Consider the following 25,098-nt stretch of genomic DNA (forward strand, 5'->3'; position numbering starts at 1 on the left):
TCAACCTTTTGTGCATTCTCCAACGGTATTTGCAAGAGGCAGTGACATGTCAATGGGGACTGTAATGCTTCACATTTGCTACCACTGTATTCCTAATCTGGATTTGAGAGTCAGGTAAAGACAAGACCAGTTATGCCTGTATCAGAGCAGCAAAATTAGAACCAAATTCAGCGTCCATTATCATCAGCAGGAAGTTTTCCTCCAGATGAACTTAGCAGCGTTTGATTCAGTTCAATATTCGCATTTTAAAACCTCACTGGGTTTGGTTTTCAGTTCCTTTGCCATGCACAGCAAATCTTTCCTTGCCCTAATACCTACCAACAAGGTCCTAGCAGTTTGTATCAGGCTCCCCTCAACGTGTGCTTAAACAAGGCTAGCATCCAAATGCTTTCATTACCAGCTTCACACCCCCAGCTAAGCAGCGTTTGCTCTGACGGGCTCCTCTTCTGAGGCTTGATTCACCTAAGGGAGCTGAGGCAGGGAGTAATTGTGGTCATGGCATTTTGCTAATCATTTCCATGCCAAAAAGGGAGTTGTATGCATCGCCATGCTGAGCATTCCCCACGATGGAGTCTCATGGAGCTATTCCTTAGGACTATTTGGAAACAAGGATAAGTTTCAGAATTCAAACATTTACTTATTGTGTTGTTCTTTACACCAGGAGCATTACCCTCTTCTATGCAGTATTCGCCACTATTCCTTAATGGCTTGTAAGAGAGGTGCCACGCTAAGGACAGGACACTATTCCCCTAAATTTATCAAGAAAAGTTTTAAAAGGGCTAATCAAACTTTTTAACTGATATGGCTATTTAATAGATAGCTTATCACATAGCCTTTCTGGTTCTGTAGCATCCTTTGGTAGAATCACAGAGTACAGCATGCAAGACAATTTGCTACCAGGGCACATACAGTCTACGGAGCGCAGTGTAATGTAGAAAGAGATACTCAAGCTGGTTTTAACTGGGGATCAATAATATCAAAGCTCCCCACAGACTAATCTGATCTGCTCAAAAGCCAGCTTTCTGCCAAAGACAGGCTGCTGCTGGTTATCAAGCTAGCTTTTTTTAGAATTAGCCCAGGTGTTACTGTACACCACTGAAGAATATGCACTCGCCCAAAGGAAAAGTCTTCATATGAAGAATGAAAGAGCATCTTGTTCGGTCAGAGGAATGAGTGGTACCAGCTAGGGAACGCGTGCGGCCTGCCAGAGTCAAACAACAATAGCTTTGCTGATTGCCTCAATATTTCAAGGGGGGACGGTGGACAAAATGCCCCAGAACTCTTCTAGATGTGTAATTGCTGTTTATTTCTTAGTGTATTTTTATTGCCATTTTCTAAATTGAGTAACTGTAGGGCATGGTAACTTCAGAAAGAAGAGAAATGATCAGATACAAAACTGATACAGCACAGTCAGTGACTTTTTGCAAAAAAATCACAATCATTACCACTTAATGAAGGCATTCAGCTGCCAGTCCAGGGGATTTGCCTCCAAACATTTTTCCTGTATAGTTATTAGAAAAGTAATCTTTCGTGATCTATTGGAGCATCTTTTCAAAAGTTTAAGAGCTACCGCATATTTTCAAGCATTTATGAAACCTTCATTGGATAGTTTAAGGCATTGAAATTTAACTCCCTTTAATCCAGTCATTATCAGACACAGTCCTGAAGGTACAAGTATCTCCACAGCCATTTCAGATAAATCCAATTTCATGTTCAATTTACAACAAGGGCAAAGCTAAATTCTCAGCAAATAGAAAGTGAGAAGGAGAAGTCAGAGGGGAGTAAAGTTTAATTTTCAAGCTTAGAAAAATAGTATTCTGAAAAACAAGAAATCAAGAATTTCCATCTCCTCTTCTAAAGCAATGCTAACACTGAAATATTGCTAACAAAGGAATCCGAGGATATTAGCCTCTGCCAGCACTGCTTTGCTGTGTTCCCAGATGCCGTAGTTGAGAAATACTCCTGTGAGACAATACTCTCTTTCCTCTATGGAGACTGATGTCTCAGGCCCCTTCCCAAAGAACTGAATACACAAATCAACAAAAAAGGTTCTCAAACTTACATCAATTCACATCTGCAACCGAGCAGAGGCATCTCATGTTAACCAGGCTATCCATCATCTACAATATGTATACCAAGCAAGACTTCAAATTGGCAGAAAAAAGAAACTTGCCGTGTCAGGGAACGTGGGCTGCTTTGTGCTCCGTCACTCACGACTCCAGATCATCCTGTCCCACTGCCTCCTTCATTCAGAGTTATGAAACCATTACGAGTGCAAGTGGAGACACATGGAATTACAGTTAAGACCATGAAGATTGTCTTTACTTTGTGTTCTCTGAGTAGAGCAGCTGAACAACTGAGTTCATGCTCTGCTCCTACAGGAGCCTCTACATAAAATGGAGGTAACCCTAAAAAGGCTAAGAGAGAGTGCAGTAAAGGGGGCAGATGGTTGTGGGTCATCTGGGGGAGACTCTTGTGCCAAGTGACCCGCCAGCAGCACGTGGATTGTACTTGTACTTGTACCTTAAACCACCCAGAACTACAGCTGGGGTCATTAAAACACACATGCTGTGGCCACGGCCTCCCAGGAGTCCCAACAGGTATGCAGGAGGGCAGCAATTGCTATTCCCATGCCCACGGACTGGAATGGACACTGGGGAGGGTCCTTCATTAACCCACACTCACCTATCTCATCACGAACAGAGTGGGTGAATTCAACACCACCTGGTTTAGTCCTCTGCATAAAGCATAGTTATATGTCCTTTATGCAGAGGGAGATGGATTTCTCACTGGGAGTTTTGAACATTTCTGTCATTTTCACATTCATCACACAAGAGGATTTAATCCCAGAACCCAGTCTTTCTCCCACCCCCCTTACAAATACACCCTTCCAACACATTAGGCTTTTTACATTATGTGCTTTCCCTAGAAGATATTTCAGATACCACTGAAGATCTAAAAAAAGCCAGCGAAGCCACCTTTGTGTTCTCAAACCCATTAATGCTTGAGAGCTTTCCATATCACGCTTGGATGATTCTGCAATCAAACATACTTTTCAAGGGCACTCTGTAGGCAGTGGTTCTAATGGACTTTAAATTTAACATGAAGCTCCATTAGTAAAATAAATATATAAATAAAATACATGATCTTTATTAAGAAATGAGGATAGAGAAGACAAGCCTTTGATGCACAGAAGGCAAAGCAGGGTAGGTGATGTGATCAGCACGTCTTCAGAATGTCAATGAGGTAGGGTTCCGTGCCTTGCTATACCCACACGCTGCTCGTTGCCGGCCGAAGGCAAAGCACACTGCTTTGGCTGAGGTCAGCTGCCTGCCTCCCTCCTACCCCACGCTCATCTGAGAAGCCGGAATGCAATCTGAGTCACATCAGTTCTAATAATAGCACACCCTTCCAGCACTTGAGGGGGAACGTCTGTAATGGCAGTGAAGTGGCAAAGCATCACTAGTAATAATTAGTTCGGCATGTGCAAAGGAAATAAGTGCCTTAGATATATCTGTATATTTCTATAGGAGCGAGGCTGACATGCAGTTGAGCTCCAAGAGACAGGGAACATTCCTACCTACACGCACCCAGTGACTTCACCCATGTCACCAATACTTGCAAAAGCAGGCACTGGTGCAGAGCAGTTGCACTTCCAAGTCTCACCCACACCAAGCACTTATGCAGCTACGTTTGCCAGGCAGCTGAGTCCAACATGGACAATTTTTTTCCCCCAGGGTAGCCACCCAGATCCAAGTCTAGATTGCTCATTGCACGGACGGGATAGCTGACCAAAATGACACCTACAAGGTTGTTGGTGGCCCAGACAGGACTGAAAAGAGCTTATGTACTCCATTGAGAGTGGCAGAGCAATGGGGACCTCTGAATATCAGACTTCATACCATTTAATTTGCTTCCCCCACTAACAGGCACCTGAAATTAGATATGAAGTACAGTCTCTCAGCCAGGGCAGTATATCAGGGAGCAACAAGAGCAAAGCTGCTTCCAAAGGGAAGGTGACCCAGGCAATGAGCTCACCATCGGGGCGCAGTTCCGCAGGACCAGAGGCGGGTGATTGCAGAAGGGCCTCCCAGCAGTTGTCGGGCAAAGGCAAGGTGACAAGAAGAGGCTAACCCCCAGGCCTGTGTTTAAATGACCTATGGGCAGAGGGTGTGGGTGGAGGCCCCAGGTGATGCTGGTCAGGATGATCAAGATCTGTTAGTGCCCTCAGGGCACTGACACTGTAATTCTTTTTCATATCATTAAGTCCTCAGATCTCAATATGGAGCAACATGTATTCTTACTAGCACCTCTCTGAATTTTTATCAAAGAAACCTGGGAAATGGGTGAAAAAAAAAGGAGTAATTCTCCAACCACCAAGTGAAATCCAAGCTTTGCCTCCCATAAAATAATTCACGATTGCATTGATCTCTGGAATGCACAATGGATTTAATAGCGCTAATCTCTTATGTAACGGTTCCCTTCATTACTCTTTAACGGCACTCAAGCCGAGAGTCTCAGCACTTACGTTGCTCGCTCACTCTCTGCAAAGCAGGGCTGCATAGCTGGTTTCTCAGAGAAAGGAGGGAGCAATAAAGCTAGCCCTGGCAGGCACTTCCAAAGATGAAACCGAGAAGCACTGTCATTCTTTACTAACACAGAGCAAAGCAGATGAGGTAATGCAGCTTGTAGAAGACATCAGGGCAAAAGATTGATTAGAAGCAGGGCTGAAAAAATAGATGATTTTCTTCCTAAACGCGGTCAACACTTCGGTTCCAGCTCCTTCTTTTCTCCTGTAATGCCTTGTTCTCATTTCCTTTGATAATCCTGAAGTGAGTAGAAAGCATTTCTGATCTCACCTATCAGACCAAATTTTTGCCTTTTTTGCTCCTCCCCGCACACAGGCACTACAGAGGCCGTTGCACAGGTGTAACAGAGCAGAATCAGGCCCATAAGCTGCTACTTGTCAGAAGTCCAAAGCATATTTATAAATAGGCATGTTTATTTTAGAAGAAGGTGTTATTCAAATGCACAGTTAATACTCAAGCATGAAAGCTAAAATGTCTCCTTCCAGCCCCTCCTACACACGCTTTCCTTTCCAGAGAGACCCCAAAGTACATATTCAAATAAGTATTTTATGATCGAGATGCTCAATATTTAATTGAACCTCATTTAACTGCTTAAAACTTTTAAAAGAAGCTCTCAGCAAGAACTCAGGGGGAAAAAACCAAGTCGTAAGAGGTGGGATGCCAGGCTGAGGAGGATAAACGAAAATTCTTTGATTCCTAAATCTTTCCTAACAGGATTTCTCATTCAAGTCTTTCTATATGTTCTTATTTATAAAGCAGGAATTATATAACATAAAAGGAACACATGGTTAAAGCTGTCATGGTGATACAACATTTTTTACCAGTGACCTGTATTTCAGAGACGGTAGTTCTACTGAATGTGTTTTAACATAAGCTAATGAATATGGCATTCAAATGGATCCATTTGGATAAATTTTCCTAATTTGTCCGTTGGCTGTAATGAGTTTTCAGAGACTTAGCTGGAATTCTTAGCTTATTTTCTTAAGCAAGAGATTAAAATGCATGACCTTAAATAGAGCCCTCCCATCTGGTTTTCTTCCAAAAGTGTCTCAATTGCCTCTGTCATTAAGAACACAATACTGCTCTTTCTTGGGCTTTCCAACGAATATAGTTATGTTCCTGGGAAAATATGGAGAGAAAGAGCTAAGACCAGTCAAATGGGATGAATAGGAGAAAGGATTTTGAGCCTTAGGAAATGCTGTTCATTTACTTATGAGGATTATGTACACTGTATAAATAGCATAAGAATCTCTAGGAACAACAAACAGACAATTATACTGCAGGATTGCTGATTAAGACACATGGTACAGGTTCCTGAACAATGCTATTACTCAGACCAAAAACTCTAATCTATTTCTCATTTTCCTTCCACCAGTGTGACTCTAGAATAATTCCATTTAAGTCATTAGGGTTTTACACGCTGGAGCTGGCAATTAGGCTGGGAAGAGTTTTTGGACAGTGACTATGTACTCTCTGTTCTGTGCCAAGAGGACTTTTCAGAAATTAACACTTCAAAGGCTAAGCGTCAGATTCTGATCTGGGTTAGAACAAAATGAGTCTGACACAACACAACTGAGATCAGCAGACTACTTACTACAGATTTACACCTACATGGATGAGAGCAAAAATTAGACTTGTATATCGAAGAATCTGCTACTGCATCTCATTCAAAGCTCGTGCTCCAGCTATGGTTTTCGCTTCATATTTATGATAGAAATTGCATTCACACATCAGAGACATTAGAGAGGATCAACTTTTAGTGCAGTGATTTTTCATTTATGCTCTAGAATCCTGAATGTGCTGACACCTGTATGAACTGTAGAGGAAGGCAAAGATCACGCCTGAAAGAGCTGCCAAACTTCCTTCGTTTAAGGCCTTTGTTTTCAAGAGTTGCTTGAAAGAAGTCTCATCTCTCTGCAACACTACTTTATGTATCCAGATAGAGTTATATATTTCTTTATTTGATGTTTTTATTTCTGGGAAGCGGGGCTTGGTTCTCGTGGCATGCAGAAGATATCTTGCATTTACCTGTTTCCACCTTGCCTCCCTCCCTCTCCTTGCTCTCCCCCCAGTAGCCACCAGTGGATCTTAGATGGGTGCAGAGTGCAGGAAGCCCATGGAGACAGTGCACCACGCAAGGAACAAGTGTGATAGGAAAAGCAGGTGATGCTTGTGGGAATCCAAGCATTGACATCAAGCATGCTTCTGAATTGCCCCTTCACTGAGTGTCCCATGGGCGTCCATGGGAGCCTGTTAGATGGTCAAGTTCTGTGCACACACACTTCACCGTGGGGAACCTCCATTTGGAGTGAGAAGGCGTATAAATGGCAATGGTAGAGACTGCACGAAGGTCTCCCTCTCATCCGTAGCACAAAAGCCTAGTCATTATGCCTGAGCATAGATGTCTCTGAGGTCACTACACGAGGACAACCTATGAGCTGTGATCCTCTTCAGAATGTGTCTTTTTGCACAAATCGCCCTTGACAGCATCTTTCTAGACTCCCACAGTGCCCCACATTCCCTGTGAAGCAGGGTGATGTCCGAGGGATCCACAGCTTCCAACAGCCTGCAATGGTTTTACCATCCTCATGACAGTCGCTGTTCTTTGGTTTGTCAGCATCAACTCTTGTTCCTTCCATTCCCATTCTCTCCTGAACGTTGTCTGCACGATCACATCGGCCAGATTAAGAGCGCTTTCACTCTCTTCCTTTCAACGCCATGAATTGCCCGTTCACCCTGCCAGGGTTACCATCGCAATAGTTTCCAAAGGAAAACTGTGCCCACCTCGCAGCCCAACAGCCTGAGAACCCACAAGGTGACAAGAACTTGTCGCCACGAATAAACCGTGGAATCTAGCTTTTCTGTGTGAGGTTTTAAATTACAGTTGGCGAGTGTGAGTTTACAGCTGGAGATGAGGCCATGTGTGATATCAGCAGAATAAGATGCCAATATCAGTGACTGTAACACTGTTTCCAAACAGAATTCATTTGGAAATTGCTTCATCATTTTGAGAGGTCTTGGAAAATGCTTTAATCTCTTCCACGGACTCTTCAGACCGTGATGGTTAACATATACCAATCACATTGCCTTCTCAATTTTAACAGATAAATCTTTATTTCCACCCATACAGTTAAAGGTGGATTAAAACCAGCATATTCCAAGGTAGAATTTGTTGACAAATCATTTTTTGGCTCAGCGTCAGGTCTGTCTTTCAATTAAAAAATTAGCTGTAATATTATTTGATTTCCTAAGGAAACAAGACTCATGCAGTTACCCTCACTACACGTGTGTTCTGTACCTGCGTTGACATTATTTTGTCTGCCTTTCATAGCTTTTGCGGCTGTTGGCCAGTTTCAACCAAATTTTACAGATTTATGGACGTTAAAGTCCTCGCAAGGTTTGTGAAAATAGGCAATCAGGAGTTTGTGGAAACAACTCAGACCTAGGTCAAAATGTCTTCCCCGCGATCGATATTCATGCTGCCTGCTGGTAACTCATTTGTGTCTACACTTGCTGCAGTTACACCTTGAGCGGACGGAGCATCAGAACAGAGGCAGGCTCCGAAACACAGGGGTAAAAATAGCACTATCTTTCTCAAAAATCCGCAGCAGCGTGCGAGCTTATACCTTTGGTATAAATTACAGGCAAGATTGTTCATTACAGTGAAATTACCCCAGTTTTACACTGTCGAAACTGAGAACAAACACTGCCCTAATGTGTATTTAGTTACATCTAGTGGCAAGAGGGAAGGGTCGAGTGCCGCAAATTGTTAATCACAGCATTAAGTGCGTTGGTTCCCTTAGGACTGCTCGAATCGGGACTGCTCATGGGAAGGTGCGTGAGCCAACAAAGCGATGGAGACAGAGCAAGAGCTTGTTCTGGCCCACACGCCGATCCGATTGTCAACAAAGTTTTTCTCACAAAAAAAATTATTGGTACTGGCTGACATGTAGGAAAGAATTCAAGTCAATGTTCAGCTCCCTGAATACTGCAGCACTGGCAGCTATACATAATAAAATGACGCTTTTTATATTTTTGTTAGCAAAATGCTTGGGAAGGTCTGTGAGACCATGAACTTTCCTCAATGCCATTTAAACAGGCATTTTTCAGATTTAATACTGCGCTTTGTGTTCAAACTGTACGTTTCATTACTGTAATCACTCAGATGTGCCTCTTTCTTTGTGAGATTTTGAGGGAAGAAAATGGATGCAGTTTTCCTTATTAGCCACTCCTTTTCCCTGTCTCAGTGTCAGGCTTGCTGTGAAGACGACTGTCAATTTGTTTTACCACATGCATCCCAAGGCGGCTCCTTTTTTTTTCTCCCTGACTCCCTTGTCTCATCACAGCGTTTGTGGTCTTGATCTCAGAATGCTTCTTACTGAAACACATGAATACAGCCTTTCTCTTCCCAACTATTACGGCTGCTTCTGCTGCCCCATTACAGCATCAGTGTCAGTATAATTAATTATATATATTTAACCTTTTACGAAGGATGGAGTTTCCACATTTTCAAAGCACCTTTGAACCTGGGCAGCCAACACTCTCATTATTTAACAGCACACTGACGTTCTCTATCACTAACCTTTGACAATAATGAAATGATTTTCTGTTTGCAAAACTCTCTTTTCCACACGGGCTTCTTTCACCCTTTCTCCTGGTTGTGACTATGGGCCTGTCTCAAGCCACTTAAGAGAAAGAAGTTTCTCTAAAAGAAATGCAGCGTTAAAGCCATTTTCCTCTTCGACTTCAAAGACACCTTTCTTAGATACACCTCCTGCCAAACGCTTTCCTTATTACATGCCAGGAACAAACTCTCCTTTATCCATGGTATATAACAACCCAGACAAAACCAGAACACACCGTATACAGGAGGTGTATTAAGTTGATAAGGCCGTATTTATTGTGTCCACTTTGATTAGCTTGTAAGCAGGAGTAGTTTGAAGCAGAAGGGATTGAAAGGTCCTGAGGTACTGATGTGATTGCTACCTTCCTCATGTCTGATGCTGCCCATGGGACCCTGGGAGCATGGAAGGGCATGAATAACCCACAGCCCACCTCTGGATTAATTGACTGTATGAATTTTTTTCACCATTTCTTGAAGTACTTTCCAGTTATACACCTATCTATAATCCTTCTCTGCTTCATTTGGTCTCTTTTCTGTCTCCTTTTCTCCTTTCAAGATGCCCCTTCAACTTTTCCCCCATATCATTCCCTATGCTCGCAATGCCTTTCTTCTCCATCTGCCTTTCCCTGCCTTACATCATCATTTTCTCTTCAGAAAAATCCCTTGCTTGCCACCTTCTGAGGTGTTCGGTAGTGTTCAGAAACAGGTGATGTTCGTTCTGTTGGCTTGGACAGAGGTTGGGATGGGTCACGAAGGATGGTCTTTGGGAAAAGAATCATGTTATGGATGAACTGTAGAACTGGGGATATGGATGGGGATCATTTTGGGACAAGAGGTTTTGGGGTAGGAGATTATTGAACTCTTTCACACAAGTCTTAAAACTTTTGGTCAAAATATTGTTTTGAAAGAAAAAATTGAAAAGATTCAATCAAAAAATGACAAAATGAAAGATTTTAATTTTCCAAAAAATGCACTGTGCTGAGGTGGGTGGAAGAGAATGATCCACTGAATCTTATCAGAACCCACAAATAATGGTGGTTTTGACTGGGAGATCCAAATTCTCTTTTTCCCTATGGCATTCCTTCATGGCTCTGGGGATGTTCCTTAGCTTTTCACTGCTCGCCTGTGAAATGGTGCTAACAAGGCTTCTCTGCTCACCTTTTAAAATTCACTATTATTTATAGCACACACTGATACTCCAAAGAAAAGTGGTTTAAAAAGCAAAGTATCTTTGTTACATTAATCCAGAACACAAAGCATCCACTTAATTTATTCTCCATAAATTAAGGAAGGAAGAAATGATGTGGGGAAAAAATAACTCTAGAAAAATACTATCCATTTAGTCCAACATACTTTATCCTACGTACATAACAAAGGGTGAGATATTTCACTTCGCAGAGGCAAATTGCTGGAAAGAAGAAAAAGTCATGGTACTATCTGTTAAAAATCTGTTTCCTCTTACCCAAGACATAAATCTCGCTGTTGACTACGGCTGTGCTGAAGCGGTATTTGGAGTACTTCATTGGCGCGCCTTCTGTCCATTTGTCTTGGCCCGGGTCGTACCGAAACGTTCTGTTACTTAATCGATCCGGCTCATCGTCAGGCAGATCCATCTGTGTGAAATATGACAGCCATGTAATAATACAACATTTGGAGCCCTCTGCACACGCCTGCATGCAATTAATCACAGCAGACAGCTGAGCAGATAAATAACATAAATACATCAATTATAGCTGCGAAGTGATTCATACTCACTAGGGTTTAACGGCACCCATGACTTGTGGCTGGGAGCATGCTGTAGAAGGCAAATGAATAAGAAGGCATCTATATTCCGCAGCAATAAAGCTGAGGGTTTGGGTAATAACAATACATCCATGGGCCCGGCTCTGGCAGAACATACCTCTTTCACAAGGCTGCTGGGAAGTCCTAATGGTAATAGAAGGAAAACCAGTCTATGTGACATTTTTATTTCCTGCTAAAGGCTGAAATCTATTCCCACTGTTACTCAGACTGTACCGTGAGTCTCAGGGAGGTACTTAGCTGGCTTTTCTCAGGCCTGTATATATATATACATAACTTTTTCTCAAGTCATTTGAGTGTTTATTTAGGCAGCCTAACCAGAGTAGTAGTGTTCAACTGCTGTAACTTCTACTTCAATAGTTTTCATAATAAGCTCCTAACCCCCCGCTATAGCTTTGCTGCCATAATACTCTTTTTATACTCTCTCCTACTCCTCTTGTTCTCTCTAATCTTCTTCCCCTTTCTCTGCCTGTCTAGTGTGATGCAGGGAACTCAGATTATGTTTTCTGGGTACGACAGCCAGAATATAAGCAGTAGGCTGTGGGGGAAGGATCCTGAAATATTTTGGGATGAAAGGTTTCACGTAGAGTGAGAAGGAGAGAACTACTTTGCTTACTTGTGATGTTATTATATGTGTTCTTGCTTTGCTTGTTATTTTTCTTTCCCAAAAGACCTTTCCAACATGGATGTAACGGTCAAGACAATAGGAGGCAAACTAGAAAGTAAATATATAGCCCCTTGCTTACCCCCTGCAAGTGCCCAGGGCCATGCTCTTTCTTTGTCATAAGTGTGAAACACCAATTTATTCACTGAAAGAGGGGCAAGATGTGTATTTTCAACACAGAGTAAGCATATACTTAGGAGCAGGCACCATTTGACATACTGTAAGTTCACATCTTACCTCATTTTTTTGGTAACTTTCACCTCAGAGCGCACAGTGTGCTCTTTATGTACAGAAAGCATAACATCCAGCAGCCCTTCTCTCCGTCTCAAGGGTCTGAAACCTTCCTCTCAGGCTCACCAAACACCTTCTTCCATTTTAAGATCCCCCAGTTACCAAGGCTGGAGTCGCTTGGGTTTTTAACTCTGCTAGCATCAGTGAGCTAGACCAGGGCTGAGCCAGAGCAATGCTGCTGGGAGTCGAGCCCTTGCCCTCCTAAGCTGTCATTTTATGTCCTGGCTTGACTTTGTCTTGTCTTGTTTCAATTGCAAAGCCTGAGTGGGAAGGGAACATGTATTTATCCCTGTCCTGTAATGGCCACATGCATTTACAGCACTCTGTCAATGCTGCGTCGTTAGTGTTTGTTCGGGATCGATGGAACATTCAGTGCTGCTTGAGCATAGGGACAACTCCTGGCTTGACGAACTAATTTGCTTTCACAGTGCAGCTGCAGTAGCCCCACATATACAATCACTGCATCTGACAGGTGAGCGTGGGAGATATATGGCAGCAGAAGAACTCAGCACTCCGCAGTGCTGGTCTGAAAGAACTTTTTTGAGAGCTTTAGTTAATTTGTTCTGATCTGTTCAGGTATGCCCTAATCTTACAAAGCTATTAATCAATTACTCTGCTCTTCTCAAGCCTATTTATATATGAACTCAGACTCCCCTGTGTTGTTACTGATAGTACTGCTCGGCAGGTATCCACTTCAGGTGTTTTCAAGGTGCCTGTGTTTATTTTAAAATTTTTCTTGGCTCAATATTCCTGACTTGTGCTCCTAAGCCACTTTTCCCCCTTACAATCTGTTCTGGAGAACTATTAAGACAGACAAAGCTGGTTGTCTGACTTCAACGTCTATCTTTGCGGTATCTTTCTGTTCAAGTTTTCTTTATGAACAGATTTTTTCTGCACTAAGTGTATTTTCATATTTTAATTCTTTAAATAGCAAGGTATCCTTGCGCAGTTGTTGCAGTCTCAGAAATACTCTCTGATCTTTCTGTTGTCTCCTCTGGGGACTCCTGCACTCAAAATATCCAAAGAGGTGGAAATATTGTTTGCTGAATGCATCTCACTTTTAAATATTTTAAACATTTATCTCAAGAGAACACAAACCAATGAGATGTAGTGACAGTCAGCAATAAGGATTACAGATGCTCTACTTCATTGTCAAGTAAATGTGGGGCTTTATCTTGAATGCTCAAATTTAAACTGCACCGAGCAGTAAATAAGAATGGGCTACGCTCTTAAAAAAGATCTTTCGCACTGGGAGCAACTGGAGAGAGCAAGCATGGTTCCTGACATCCATCTTCCTCATAGCACAGTTCTGTACGTTCCCTGTGCTACTGAATATGGTATCTGTGGCTCTGCTGAAAATTCCCCTTACAACTTTACAGGGCCAAGCAATGCAACTGAAACAAATAAATGGATTGATTAAAGGAATCTGTTTTCCAGAAAATGCTTTGAATTTCATTTAAAATATAATTTAATGAAAATCAAATAAATGAACTTTGGTTAACTAAGAAGGTTTCCTGAGAAATTGAGGGGAACTTTACATTTCAGATATAAATCTGTCCCTGAAATTTGCCTGGGTACACGTTTTTTGAAGACAGGGCTCAGTTAAGGGCCTCTGTATGATTTAAATACCCTTATTTACTGATACCTAGAAAAATTAAGGGGACAGTATAGAAGGAAAGGAAAGGCTGAAGTTAATCCATTTTTCACAGCCTGTGATGACAAAAACAGTGCCAAATAAGTACTAAATATCATCCTAGTTATTTCAATTCAAGTTTTTTGGAAAAAAAAATAAGGTGGTTAACACAGTAGCTATTTAAATTGGACCCATGTTGACACAGGAGATGTATTTTAAACTCTTGCTCACTGTGCATATCTCTATGAAAGAACTGCCCTTCCTAAAGTTGGTATTTATAGTGAGGATGGCATAAGATGGATATTATTCCTCTTCACCCTGTTTGGTTTTCCTACCAAAGATGTTTAATCAGAGGAATGTGAGCAATTTATTCTTCTGTTATCACTGATGTACTTTTCCTATGCAAGCAGCACCATAAAATTACACATCATATAAACCACGCGTAGCTCTGCTTGTTAGTAAGCAAACAAAACAAAACAACTGGCACATTTCTTAACCTGTGGTGTCCAGCCGCCCAGCACGTAGAGCTTATTCTTCACCGTCACCACCATATGGCAGGCTAACGGTACTGGAAGAGGTGCCGTGCTTCTCCAGGTGCCTTGCTCCATGGAGTACTTCTCCACACAGTTTGTGACCAGATACTGATTTTTCACTTTCATTTGCCCTCCTATTACATAGAGATCGTTATGGATGGTGCCCAATGCATAGAGTTCACGGAGCTGAGTGGTGCACAGGCTGTGCCAAAACTGGTTTCCTCGCTGGTGGTATCTGTAGGAAAATCCAAAGTTGTAAATGCTCTCGTTCACTGAGGTCCCACCAGCTTATTTTGAAACGTCACCCCCTTCATCATCAATTTTTATTCAGACAGCGGTACAATGACAAAAGCAGCCTTCTCCTTCACTGAAAAGTTATAAAATGGAGCCCGATGTTTGCAAGATCAAGCATTTTTAGTATGAGGAATCCTAGGCATCCTTTCAAAGATATTTGACCCTACTTAAGATAAGAATTCCCTTATTTCTGCAGGTGCGGCTCAATCGCAGCTTCCACTGAAGTTAGTGGGAAGAGCGAGAGCTCAACACTGCTGAAAATAAGGCTGCTTTATCTGCCTCAGTACGGATTTACTTCCTTAGATTTAGGCACCTGTATTTGAAAATGCTGTCACCTTTTTTTAATTTTGTCTTTAATCCAGAAGAAGTCTGGTTTTCTTTAAAATGGGTGCATCTGAAAAAGACATAAGTAAAAACAGAATGAGGGTTTAAAGCTATCAATCCTTATCCTTTAATCTCTGAAGTACTCTCATCAACAGAGAAGTCTCTTATCTCTGTCTTACTGGACTGCTCGGTTCATTTGCTTGACTCATTTCCCCCTGCTAATGACCTAGAAAAGAGCATCCTAGGAAAATGCTGGGATTTGAGTAAGGAGAATATAAACTCCGCATACATTGATGTAGGATCTAATCAAGCTCATTTATACAGAGATGCCAGTACAGTAAATCCTCCTTCTTTCAGGAAAAAAGGCATCGGGATTTCATTGCACGTATATAATTCATTGTGCCATAAAGATCAATTGTGACAAATTGATTAGAGTAATCAAAATCTCTGGGAAAACTTTCAAGTAAAGAACACTTCGTCTAATGGTCTTTTTTTGTCCCCAGAAACATTATTTGGATTTAAAATTTTTAAATAATTAGGGATTTTCTGACAGAGGGTACACACCTATAAATTTCGATGTTCCTGGTCTTTTGTCTAGCCATTTTGACGGCGCTTGCCTCTCCTGCCACAATAATATCATTATTTTCAGTGACAACACCAGTGCAAACACATCCTAAGCCCTCTCCGTACTTTGGAGAGGAAATGAAGTAAGTCTTCTGTGTCGCAGGAGCGTAACAAAAACTGGCATCTGCATAGCTACCGTGTCTTGACCTAATGCCGAGAGAATTGTTGCCGATGCAGAGTAGGAGATCAGTAGTCTCCATGCCGTATCGCAGGCTGAGAGAAGGGTGGCGGGATAGCTTGATGGTTTTCAGTGCTTCCTCAAACATATCATTGCATTCTGAATTGCACAGGATCATCGTGTTCCTTTTCTGGGCTTCCACGAGAAAGGAAGGGCTGACAAGTACCAGTCTCACTTGCTTCAGGAGCTCAATAAGGTGCTCTACACGTGACTTTCTGCTGTGCTTGACCCATCTAATGACGAGGTCCAGAATGGTCTCCTCTCTGGAAATATTCAGATCATCTGATTTTATGAGAGTCAACAGCTGCTGGAATTCAATCTCTAATATTTCTTCCTGCAAGCTCACCTCAGCAAAATGCTGATACAAGTATTTCCTCGCTTGATCAGACAAATCTTCTGCCCCAATGTGGTTTGCAAAGTAGTAGATGCCCACACAGTTGGAAGCATCCATATGGTCCATCATGTACTTCTGACACATACTGAAAACATCTTCCATCTGCATGAAATAGGCAGCAAGCGCAACAGTCTGCACATTCTGGTTAGTGAGGTGCAAATCTGCACTGTACATGTAACCGAGTATTACGGACACGCTCTCTGCGGAGATCTCGTACAGTACCACTTCCCTTTGCGTGCACTCAACCAAGCCACAGGTAAACATGGCCTTGAAATAGGGACTGAAGGCAGCCAGCACCACCTTATGGCAGGGGAATTTCTCACCTTCTGCAACTAGCACAACATCGATTATCTCTGTTGATTCTTTCATTCTCTTGACTTGTTCCAGTAAAGTCAAGCTATGGCGCTGCCTTCTTTTCTCCTCAGCCTTGTGATCCATGGTTGATCTCCAAACTTCTCGTTTTTAAATCTCCTCAGAATTCAAGATCTTCATCAGGAATGTTTCTAGAGGTAGAAGCATAACTTTGTCCAGTCAGAACAAATTATTGGGCAAATGAATATTGCTGTTCATAGCTAAAGCTAGTCATTCTATAGGGTGTGATATAATGCATAAAAAGTATGTAAAATTATGGTGAGGTCTCAGGCTCAAGGTCTCCAAGACACAAAAAAATAAAATCGACACTTCAAGTGATCGTCAATATTCAATAACCCCCCACCAAGGTTTGTGATTATTTAAAGAAAATTACAGACTTCCCTTCAAAACAGCCTTTTCCAGCTGCCTTCTCCCTCCTTTCCCTGATCCTGATCCAGAGCCTATTAAAATCAAGGGAAAGGTCTCCACTGACATTAATAAACTCTAGGTCAGGCCCTTGTCCCTCGGCTATTCAAGTTTTGTCTCTCACATGCACCTGAGGGACATTCGTCCTTGCTTAGATGCTGAAAGTACCTTATATTTTCAACAGCCCCTTAGGTTAGACAGCTGGAATGGAGTAGTGCCTTCCCAGTGCTCACAGCTCCTCTCAAACTAGGAGTTATGCCTAAGTAGAGAGTTCGGAAAAGGGTTTTACAAGACTAAAAAAATAGAAAAACATTAGACTTGCTTCTCTCATTAGTTTTTACAGTGATCTACACCTCTGCAAAGCGGGTGGGAAGTAAAGCCACTAGTACAGCCCAGTTCCCTGGCATTTTCCAGAGGCATAAGTGTACCTGTGGATGTTTAATACTCCACCTTACCACCGGACTGGGCTACCAGTTTGCAGAACAGTTTTGATTCAGAAGCCCTGTGCTTACACCCTTGCCAAGCCGTTAGGAAGTTGCCACCTCGTTCCTCTACCAATGGATTGGTCTCTGCCCCATTGCACCCCGCTTTGCCAGTAGCTCTCTCCCCAGGCTTCAAGCTGAGAGCGTCAAGCCAATGTTGGGGGCAGAGGCAACTTCCACCCCTGAAGTATGGTGGCGGAGCTGGCAGGCAGCAGCTTGGCCTAATTGACCAGATTCTTTACTCTTTCACACCAAAGTGTAGGTCACTGGTTTTTACAGAGTTGCTACTGGTTTGCTTTGGGATAAATAAAGGATTAGTAAATAGGGGCCAGCTCTCGAGCTGTCCTCCCGCGTCTCCGCAGGATGCCGAAGTCCTGCAGATTTATAGAGTTTTGGTTCCACTTACTGTAACCTCACACGGGATTTTTAATTAAATTGTAATTATTCACGTACTCCCTCTAGTTTTATTTACGGGGAAAACAGAAGGAACTTCATGGTCCCATTTCTGGGCTTTTTTTGGGGGGCCCTTTACTGAACCTCTCAGGCTTTCAGATCAGCAACTGCAGAGTGTAAGGTACAGCAGTAGGGCTGGCAACGGGCGAGTGGCATTTGCCCATCACTCGGGGGATACCAGTCCTTAAGACGGTTTTTGTCTCTAATGTGGCACTGGTTCTGTTGTGGAAATGCATTAAGGACTCATGTCATGAATCACCAACACACAGCCAAGTCCTAAAGCTGTGGTATAACCATGTTTGAAACACATTGTAAACATGCTACGAATTGCTTAATGGGACTATTCAAATGAGTACAGTTCCTCACCAGCTTAAATATTTGCAGGATCAGGGTCCTGTACGACAGATTGAACTGGTTTTCTCAAATCCTGGAAGCACAAGGAGTAGTCTTAGTTTATTAAAGAAATATGTATCAACATAAAAAAATGAGTATATGAAATTCTTTCAAATCCACCTAAAGGTATTTTCACAAACAGTCCAGATTTCTCTACAGATCTAGATAGATGGATTTTTTAAAAATATTACAGTTATTTCCCAGGTGAAAAGGAAATCTACAGCTATATAATCAATCTCAGACCTACTCTTTTAGCTCTTCAGTTGTTTTTGGAAGTAGTCATCATTCTGTTTTAGCAAATTACATAGATTCCTCACTTTGAGTGCTAAATTAAAAGCCAGGCATGCTTGAAGACTAGCATTTCCTTGATTTTATCAATTCTTTCCATATTCCAAATCTGGAACTAGAAGCAACACATCTGAGAAATGAATCTGGGCTATTACCAGATTTTAAAAATGGATTTGGAAGACAAAACATTAACTTCATAGCCTGAATGTAGGCCAAGCTCTAAGCAATTCTTATGGTACTTCTAAAAATCAATCAAAGGCAGTAAGTTTAGTACAAGAAATAAAGCAGTGGTATTTCCAAAATCTAGACCTTTTTTTTGTTTTTGTTTTTGCTAGCTACATTTGAGAAAATGCAGGTCTTAATTCTGCATCGACTGCCTCTGGAGCAGTCTTTACAGTCAGTAGAAGCCTTTTATGAGATAGAAAATGTTCTTTTTTAAAATCCTACCTGATAACTAGATGGCCAGTTCATTGTTTTCCCCTTGTGCTATTTTATCACCTTGTAATATTTGATCTTCACTGCATTTTGATAAAGCAACCACACCGTATCTCAAAGATCATGTATTATAAGCACATATGTCTTAAAGCAGATGAGCTGTAGTGTCTTTAACCAGGTTGTTCCCTCTCCAACTGGATGAAAGTGTTAATAACTACCAAGAAGACGCCAATCCTGTTTAGCAATCTGACTAACCAGGGTTTTTCCTCCAAAATTATCAACTTCTCCGCTTTCTCTTTTGTGATGTTAGAGCTTCACACATCCTCTAGCTTTTCCATAATGGACAAAATGTGCATTTTTAATATGAAGAACAAGTGAGATGATTAATCATCATAATCTTTCCCAGGCATTTCTACAGATCAGGAAGAAGCAGTGTGTAGAACTGAGTTATGATTTCACTTCCTTCGCTGGTCACCTTTAAGTTTTCTTTCACTGCTAATTTAGCTTGCTTAAGAGCAACACTTTGTCTTTGATTACACCGTTCATCAGGTTTCTGAATTGTATGCATTCATTTACCAGTGATTAGGATCTCTGGCACAACATGCTCACAGCCGTTTTCTCCTCTCTTTCATCATTAAGACGTTAGCAATAGGAATCTTTCAAGAGCAAAAGATAATTATGTTCTTCTAGTACTTATCCTATTGTAGGAAAACAGGAACAAAATGGGGGAAGAAAACCAAAACTTTAACCCTGTCAAAATCCATCTAGGTCCCTTTCCCACTTTTCCCTTCAAAAACGAGTGATTCTGGAGCAGCGTTTATGCCCAGATCTCCAGGATACAGTTGGGACCTGATGGCTTACCCAAACCAAAATGGGGGGAAGGCCCACTGATTTCTATGTCCATTTCTACTCGCAATGTAGCTCCTGCCATTTACGTACTACTTTAGGCACAAATTATCTGACGGCTAAGTCCGACACCCACTACCCAGATGAGGAAGGGCACTGCCAGTGCGGGGTGGTCTCCTCTGCCTCCCACAAAGCCGGTGGGTCGGCCCTGGGCATCCTCCCCAGGAGCAGCAGCAGCGCTACATACGGCCTGGGAGTGGAAGATGGGGTGGCCTCCTTTCTCCTGGAGCTGGTCCTTACCCAGTCATCACCTCATCCTCGGGTGCAAGGAGTCTGCACCTTGCAGTCAGGACCACCTGCAACCTTCCAGCTCCTCTTCACCCGCCTCGCTGAGTGCTGCAGAGCAGCGCCGCTTCCCCAGCCAGAGCTATCGGCAGCACTTGGTTACCGTACGCTTTCAAGAAGACAGTATTTGCCTTTCCGCGTAAGAATGCGCCTTCTTCATCTCCTTGCTTTGGTAGCACACCAGGCTCCCGACTGAACTGTACTCAATAAAATCGTGCTGTCAACTTGTATGTAAGTCTACTTTCTCCACCCGACAGCTGAGGAAACTGAAGCTAAAAGGTTAAAAAGAAAACAGGATTAAAACCCAGGGGTGGAATCCTTTCATTAATTTCAGAAATCCATCCCTGTGCATTTGCTACAAACTTGTCCCTCCCTTCCTGGCTTTTAGCAGTGTTTAGGTGAGGTCATTGGAAGGATATTAATATTCCCCTTTATATCACTGGAAAGACTATTAAAGGGTAATAATGAAATGGTGCTGCTTTGCTTTCCCTTCTGGGTTACAGAGGAAAAAAGATGGTACATTGATATTAAAAGAAAGGATAAATGTGATACAAATATAATTTGCAGTGAGACACTATACTGAGATTGTGCCAGAGGCTGGGTTGTCATTATAAAACCTCCAGTGCAAGGCTCAAATCCTTTGTAATGCCACCAGGAGCTGAAATCAGAGTTACTGCCTTATTCAGAGTTTTTGGATATTTTTTTCTTCTATTGTGAAAAAAGGGTTCAAGTGCAAATCTTCATTTTGATGTTACTTTATTTCAGAGTCGTGCTGTTAATTTTCCTCCATTTCTGGCTGCTACTTTTATTTTTACATCAACTGTTTTGTTAGTCTAATTTAACTTTTTTTTTTTTTTTTGCCTTTGTGTCATGAACCTTATGAAGAGTCATATATCATTTTATGCAGGAGCTACAGCATACGTTTTGCAAGGCAGTAGGGTGCTGCATGAGCAGTTCAAAACATAAATAAGCGCACTGCTGTGAGCTCAGCTCTACAGCTTTTATGAGGCTATCAAACTATAAATAAATGCTGTCCTCAATTCTCAGTTACACTGCAGCCTCTTTGAACTGCCCCAGCACCAAGGGACTGTAAACCAGATGGAAGGAGCTCATCAGGAATTTCCCTTAACCTCTGGGGAAAAAAAAAAAAGCTACCTTGTAATGAGAGACATTATTTTGTCTGTATTTTTGTCCGGGACATAGATTTTTCTTGTCTTCTGCCCCAGTCCCAAGGAATCTCCTCTTTCCTGCACCGTGGTGGGAGGGTGGGAGCCGTGGGACCCGGCCCAGAAGAGGTCACGGCACCCAGCGTGGGGCTGCGGTGCGGGAGCACCTCCTGCGTCCTCCTCTTCCTCCTCAGCTTTTTTTTTTTCCTCTCTTTTTTCTTCTCTGCCTTAATGAGGCTGCCCTGTCTTCAGCCTGCCTCCCTTCAGGTGCTGAAAGGCTCAGAGTTCAGGCACATCAAAGAACCGCTGCCTCTGCCTATGAATTATTTGTGCTTCCTTTGTTACCAGTAAGCTGAGAAGCAAATCTGTTAATTGTATGCATTATGACATTTGGCTGACAGCCACAGCGAGGCAGAAATCAGTACCCAGATGATAATAATGTTATAATCTCGGGGTTTAATTATGAAGACTGTGCTGGCATTTAAGATCAAGATTTTAAACCGTGCAAAAGATCCCGCAGTGCTCGAGAAGGGCAAATAATAATGCTAATCTTGATATAAGGAAAAGATATAATAAGAATAGGATATAGAAAGGAAGCTTCCAGGGAATTACAGATGCTCCTATATCTATATGTAATTCTGATACCTGGAAAGATGCTGGAAGAAATTATTACATGATTGAATTATAAGAATTTAGAGGGCAATAAGGTGATAATAGCAGCTATAGCACCTATTTATCAAGAACAAATAGTGTCAATCCAATCTCATTTTCTCCATTTTTTCAGGGATAATAGGGGATAAATTAGATACTTTGTCTTGAGTGAAGTTACTGATACGGTCCTACATTATATCATTAGAAACAAATTGTAATGAAATCAACTGACTAAATCAACATAAGTCAGATGCCCAACTAGCTGAAAAAGCAGATTCAAAGAATAGTTATCGGTGGTCAGGCTGGGAAGCATTTCTAGTCTGTGCCTAGAGATCTGCGCTGAAAAGGTCACTCACGGTTGCAGGGAACACTTACCTTCTGGCTTTGACTTCGATATTATTTCTTGAATGAATTTCATCCATTCTGTCCAGATAAAACACACAAACTTGTGGCAGAGCCTTAAGTGAGAGAACATCCAATTCTTTTTAGGAAATTTATGCCTATATGGTTTGAGAGGGCGCACAGGTAAGCGTCTCTAATAAATGGTACTCTGCGACAATTAGACATTTAGTGCTTGGATGTGTCTCAAGCGTCACCATAACTACTAGCAGCCAGGGTACCTTTTCCGAAGTTTTCCGTATTCCATCAGTTACTAGTTATTTGGAGATTTAGGATTTTCAGGTTTTCAAAGGCATCTAATTAAGTTAAAAGTCCAAGTCCTACCTAAGCTCACTGTGCAATTTAGGAACTGTCTGCATGACTTTTAAAGGTAAAACTTCAGCCTCCAATTGCGTAGGCACTTTTAAAAGGTTTGCCAGATGGCATGACCTCCTTCCCATTAAACCCTGAGAAAGACCTCTCCTTGCTCGGCCCCTCCGATCGCCCAGGCTCAGCCCACAGCAGGCACGTTTCAGGTGATCTGGACCGATTTGTTGCTGGCAGCGAAGAAGGAATTGTAAGGTTTTGAAATGGTGAACACTACAAATCCAATTATGTCATCGGCCTATATAAGATAAAGTATAACAATGCTTCTGAGAGAGATTTTAACTGTTTTTCTCCCTCAGTCCCTGTGGCACCCTGTTTATTTTCACATACCATCGGATACTGAGGAGCCTGAGGCAAGGCAGCCGGAGGTCTCACGCTATCCAGGCATGGGCCAGCTGCAGCTGGGCACGCTCCTGGGAGCTTTCGTAGCCGGTTACAGTCTGCAAGTGGTGTAAAAAGCAGCTCTCAGTGCAGAAAGACAGGCTGCTGACCTGCAAGGTAACTGTGGATGTAGGCGGCTGTGGCAGTGTTGCGTTACCCGGTCTGCGCCCCGGCCCCTGCTGCCGTACGCATCCCACTGCAGCAGGCTGGCATCGGGTCCGCTCACGCTGCTTCATAAGACACAGCCCGTCCTTTCTACAGCAGCTTATTTGGTTTTTTAATTTAAAATAAAAATAAAATGGGACTTAACAAGGCTTTTTGGGCTAGGAGAAGTTTGACACCTAGCAGTGAGATTTTAAACAGCCTGCAAAGCTTCAGAAACCGAGTTTGGGAGCACGTTTGACCATCGGAGACCTGAAGGTGCTTTGATCAGTTTTCAAAGCCTTCGGGTAGTTTATGATTCTGGAAAGATTTGACAGTTTGAGCTCCGTTTACTGCCAAGACAGAGGCCTAGATGCGGGATTGGATTAATATTGATCCTATCTCAGCAAATACCAGGCGTTTTCTTTTTTTTTTTTTTTTTTTCTCTTTAAACTGTTATAGATTCATGAAAAAAAAAAATCAAAGCAGCTGAAAATGAAAGACCCTGTGGGCCATCTTTTCAAATATGCCTTCACCTGACCTTAATCTCACTCTGATTCAAAGCTCAGTGAAGTCAGTCAAAAGAATCCCACGATTTAAGTAGAAAATGGATGTGGCTCTGTTCACAAACAAATGCCTATAAACAAACCCCAGTCTGAGCCAATTATGTGCATTAATTGCATGAGAAGAATAGAAGCTAAATATATACACACAGAGCCCATTTCTTTTACAGTTCACATGTGCAGATCATTTTTCTTACATATCAAAACTAATTGAAATGGCAAAGTGCTCATTCACAGAAGGAGGATGCACAAGTTTGTTACCTATCCCATGACGGATGCCAGCAGAAGGAAAATGTATTTCTAAAATGTATTTCAGTAGCTCTTTGAGCAGCCTGGCAAAGGTCTTAGAGGTTTCTCTTTTTGCATTTATCTCAACATACTGGCGAGTATAGGACAGGCTCACATTCTGGAACAATTCTATCAGACAGTGTAAATTGGACTGTATCACAACTAAAAGAAATGTAATTTAATAACGGTGCAAACTAAGCTCTATTTGCATTTTTACAACAGAAAAGATTGTGAACTCTAATTGCTAATATTTACATAAAACTCTGAAGTATATATCCCTTTGGTGAGCAAATGCTAGTACTTAAAACCTGTAATATCCCTGTCACTCAGCAGTGAAATTAAAATAAATTGCAAGTTGTAAACCCTTATAACTTGATGTCAGCATTCCATTAGTTACTGTCCAAATCCAGCCTTCCCCATAAATTTCTCTAGTTTCACTTTCAACCGCTACCAAGCAAATACCTGGGTATGTCAATACCCACAGAAAAGAGGATTCATGTCAACAACCCAGCACCACCTCCAAAATGGCCCCTGCACTAACACACGGATTCGATACCTACCAAATCTGCAATCCCCACTGAATCTTCCTATTAAAAATGTTCAGCCTCTTGGTGGTAATGATCAGTCCCAGCCACATATAAATACCTTGATGGGAGAAGCAAGAGTTTCTCTGAGCTTTCTTGCTGGAAGCAAGCCTAGATGTTTGCAGGCTTGTGGAGGGTGCAGAGCCCCCCCATGCACAGAGCTCGGACACTGACATTTCTGCGTCTGCAGGCTGACCCTATTTCCACACTGCTGGCAAACCCCATATAGCTGCAAACAGACCCCAGGCTTGATGTTGCTCGGGAGTTCCCATCCTAACTTTGCTTGCAATTCATCTCTTACATTTCCTTTATGAACTGGACAGCAGGCCCTGTAAAAACTGAGAGGGCTTCAATTTTGGCACTGACAGATATTAAACAAGGGTCCTACAGCCTCCCTGCCCCATAGCTGCCTTGCGGCAGACCCTGCATCGCTATGTACAGGCCCCCTCTGCAGCATCTTTAAGGGTTCCCCAAGACATACATTCAAGTACCCCTGCCCACGAATTTCCCCCGCTCCCAGCAACCCAAAGCAGCCTGGCCCTGGCGTTTCCACATTGCCTGTCCGCCTCAGCGCCAAACTCCCTTCTCTTTC

General features: G+C 42.3%; 1 protein-coding gene across 15 annotated transcripts in view; it reads right to left on the minus strand.

Annotated features, from left to right (window-relative positions):
• The window catches only part of KBTBD12 (kelch repeat and BTB domain containing 12), a 56,915-nt gene that overhangs the window by 16,014 nt on the left and 15,803 nt on the right, over positions 1-25,098 (minus strand). For 5 of the 15 annotated variants that reach the window (XM_087743991.1, XM_087743995.1, XM_087743981.1 and 2 more), the window contains 6 exons: positions 22,880-22,989; positions 18,027-18,087; positions 16,894-16,984; positions 15,317-16,451; positions 14,099-14,369; positions 10,676-10,826 (listed from right to left, as the gene is read on the minus strand). In XM_087743991.1, coding sequence (XP_087600117.1) covers positions 10,676-10,826; positions 14,099-14,369; positions 15,317-16,386 — 1,492 coding nt within the window. In that variant the 5' untranslated portion in view covers positions 16,387-16,451; positions 16,894-16,984; positions 18,027-18,087; positions 22,880-22,989. Of the gene's footprint in view, positions 1-10,675; positions 10,827-14,098; positions 14,370-15,316; positions 16,452-16,893; positions 16,985-18,026; positions 18,088-19,922; positions 20,240-22,879; positions 22,990-24,482; positions 24,568-25,098 lie in introns of those variants that run through there. The other 10 variants (XM_087743987.1, XM_087743994.1, XM_087743988.1 and 7 more) reach the window with 8 other exon arrangements.

This window comes from Nipponia nippon, unplaced genomic scaffold (assembly GCF_047370975.1).
Source record: "Nipponia nippon isolate SJK-2023a ecotype South Korea unplaced genomic scaffold, ASM4737097v1 scaffold_9, whole genome shotgun sequence".
NCBI classification, from domain to species: domain Eukaryota; kingdom Metazoa; phylum Chordata; class Aves; order Pelecaniformes; family Threskiornithidae; genus Nipponia; species Nipponia nippon.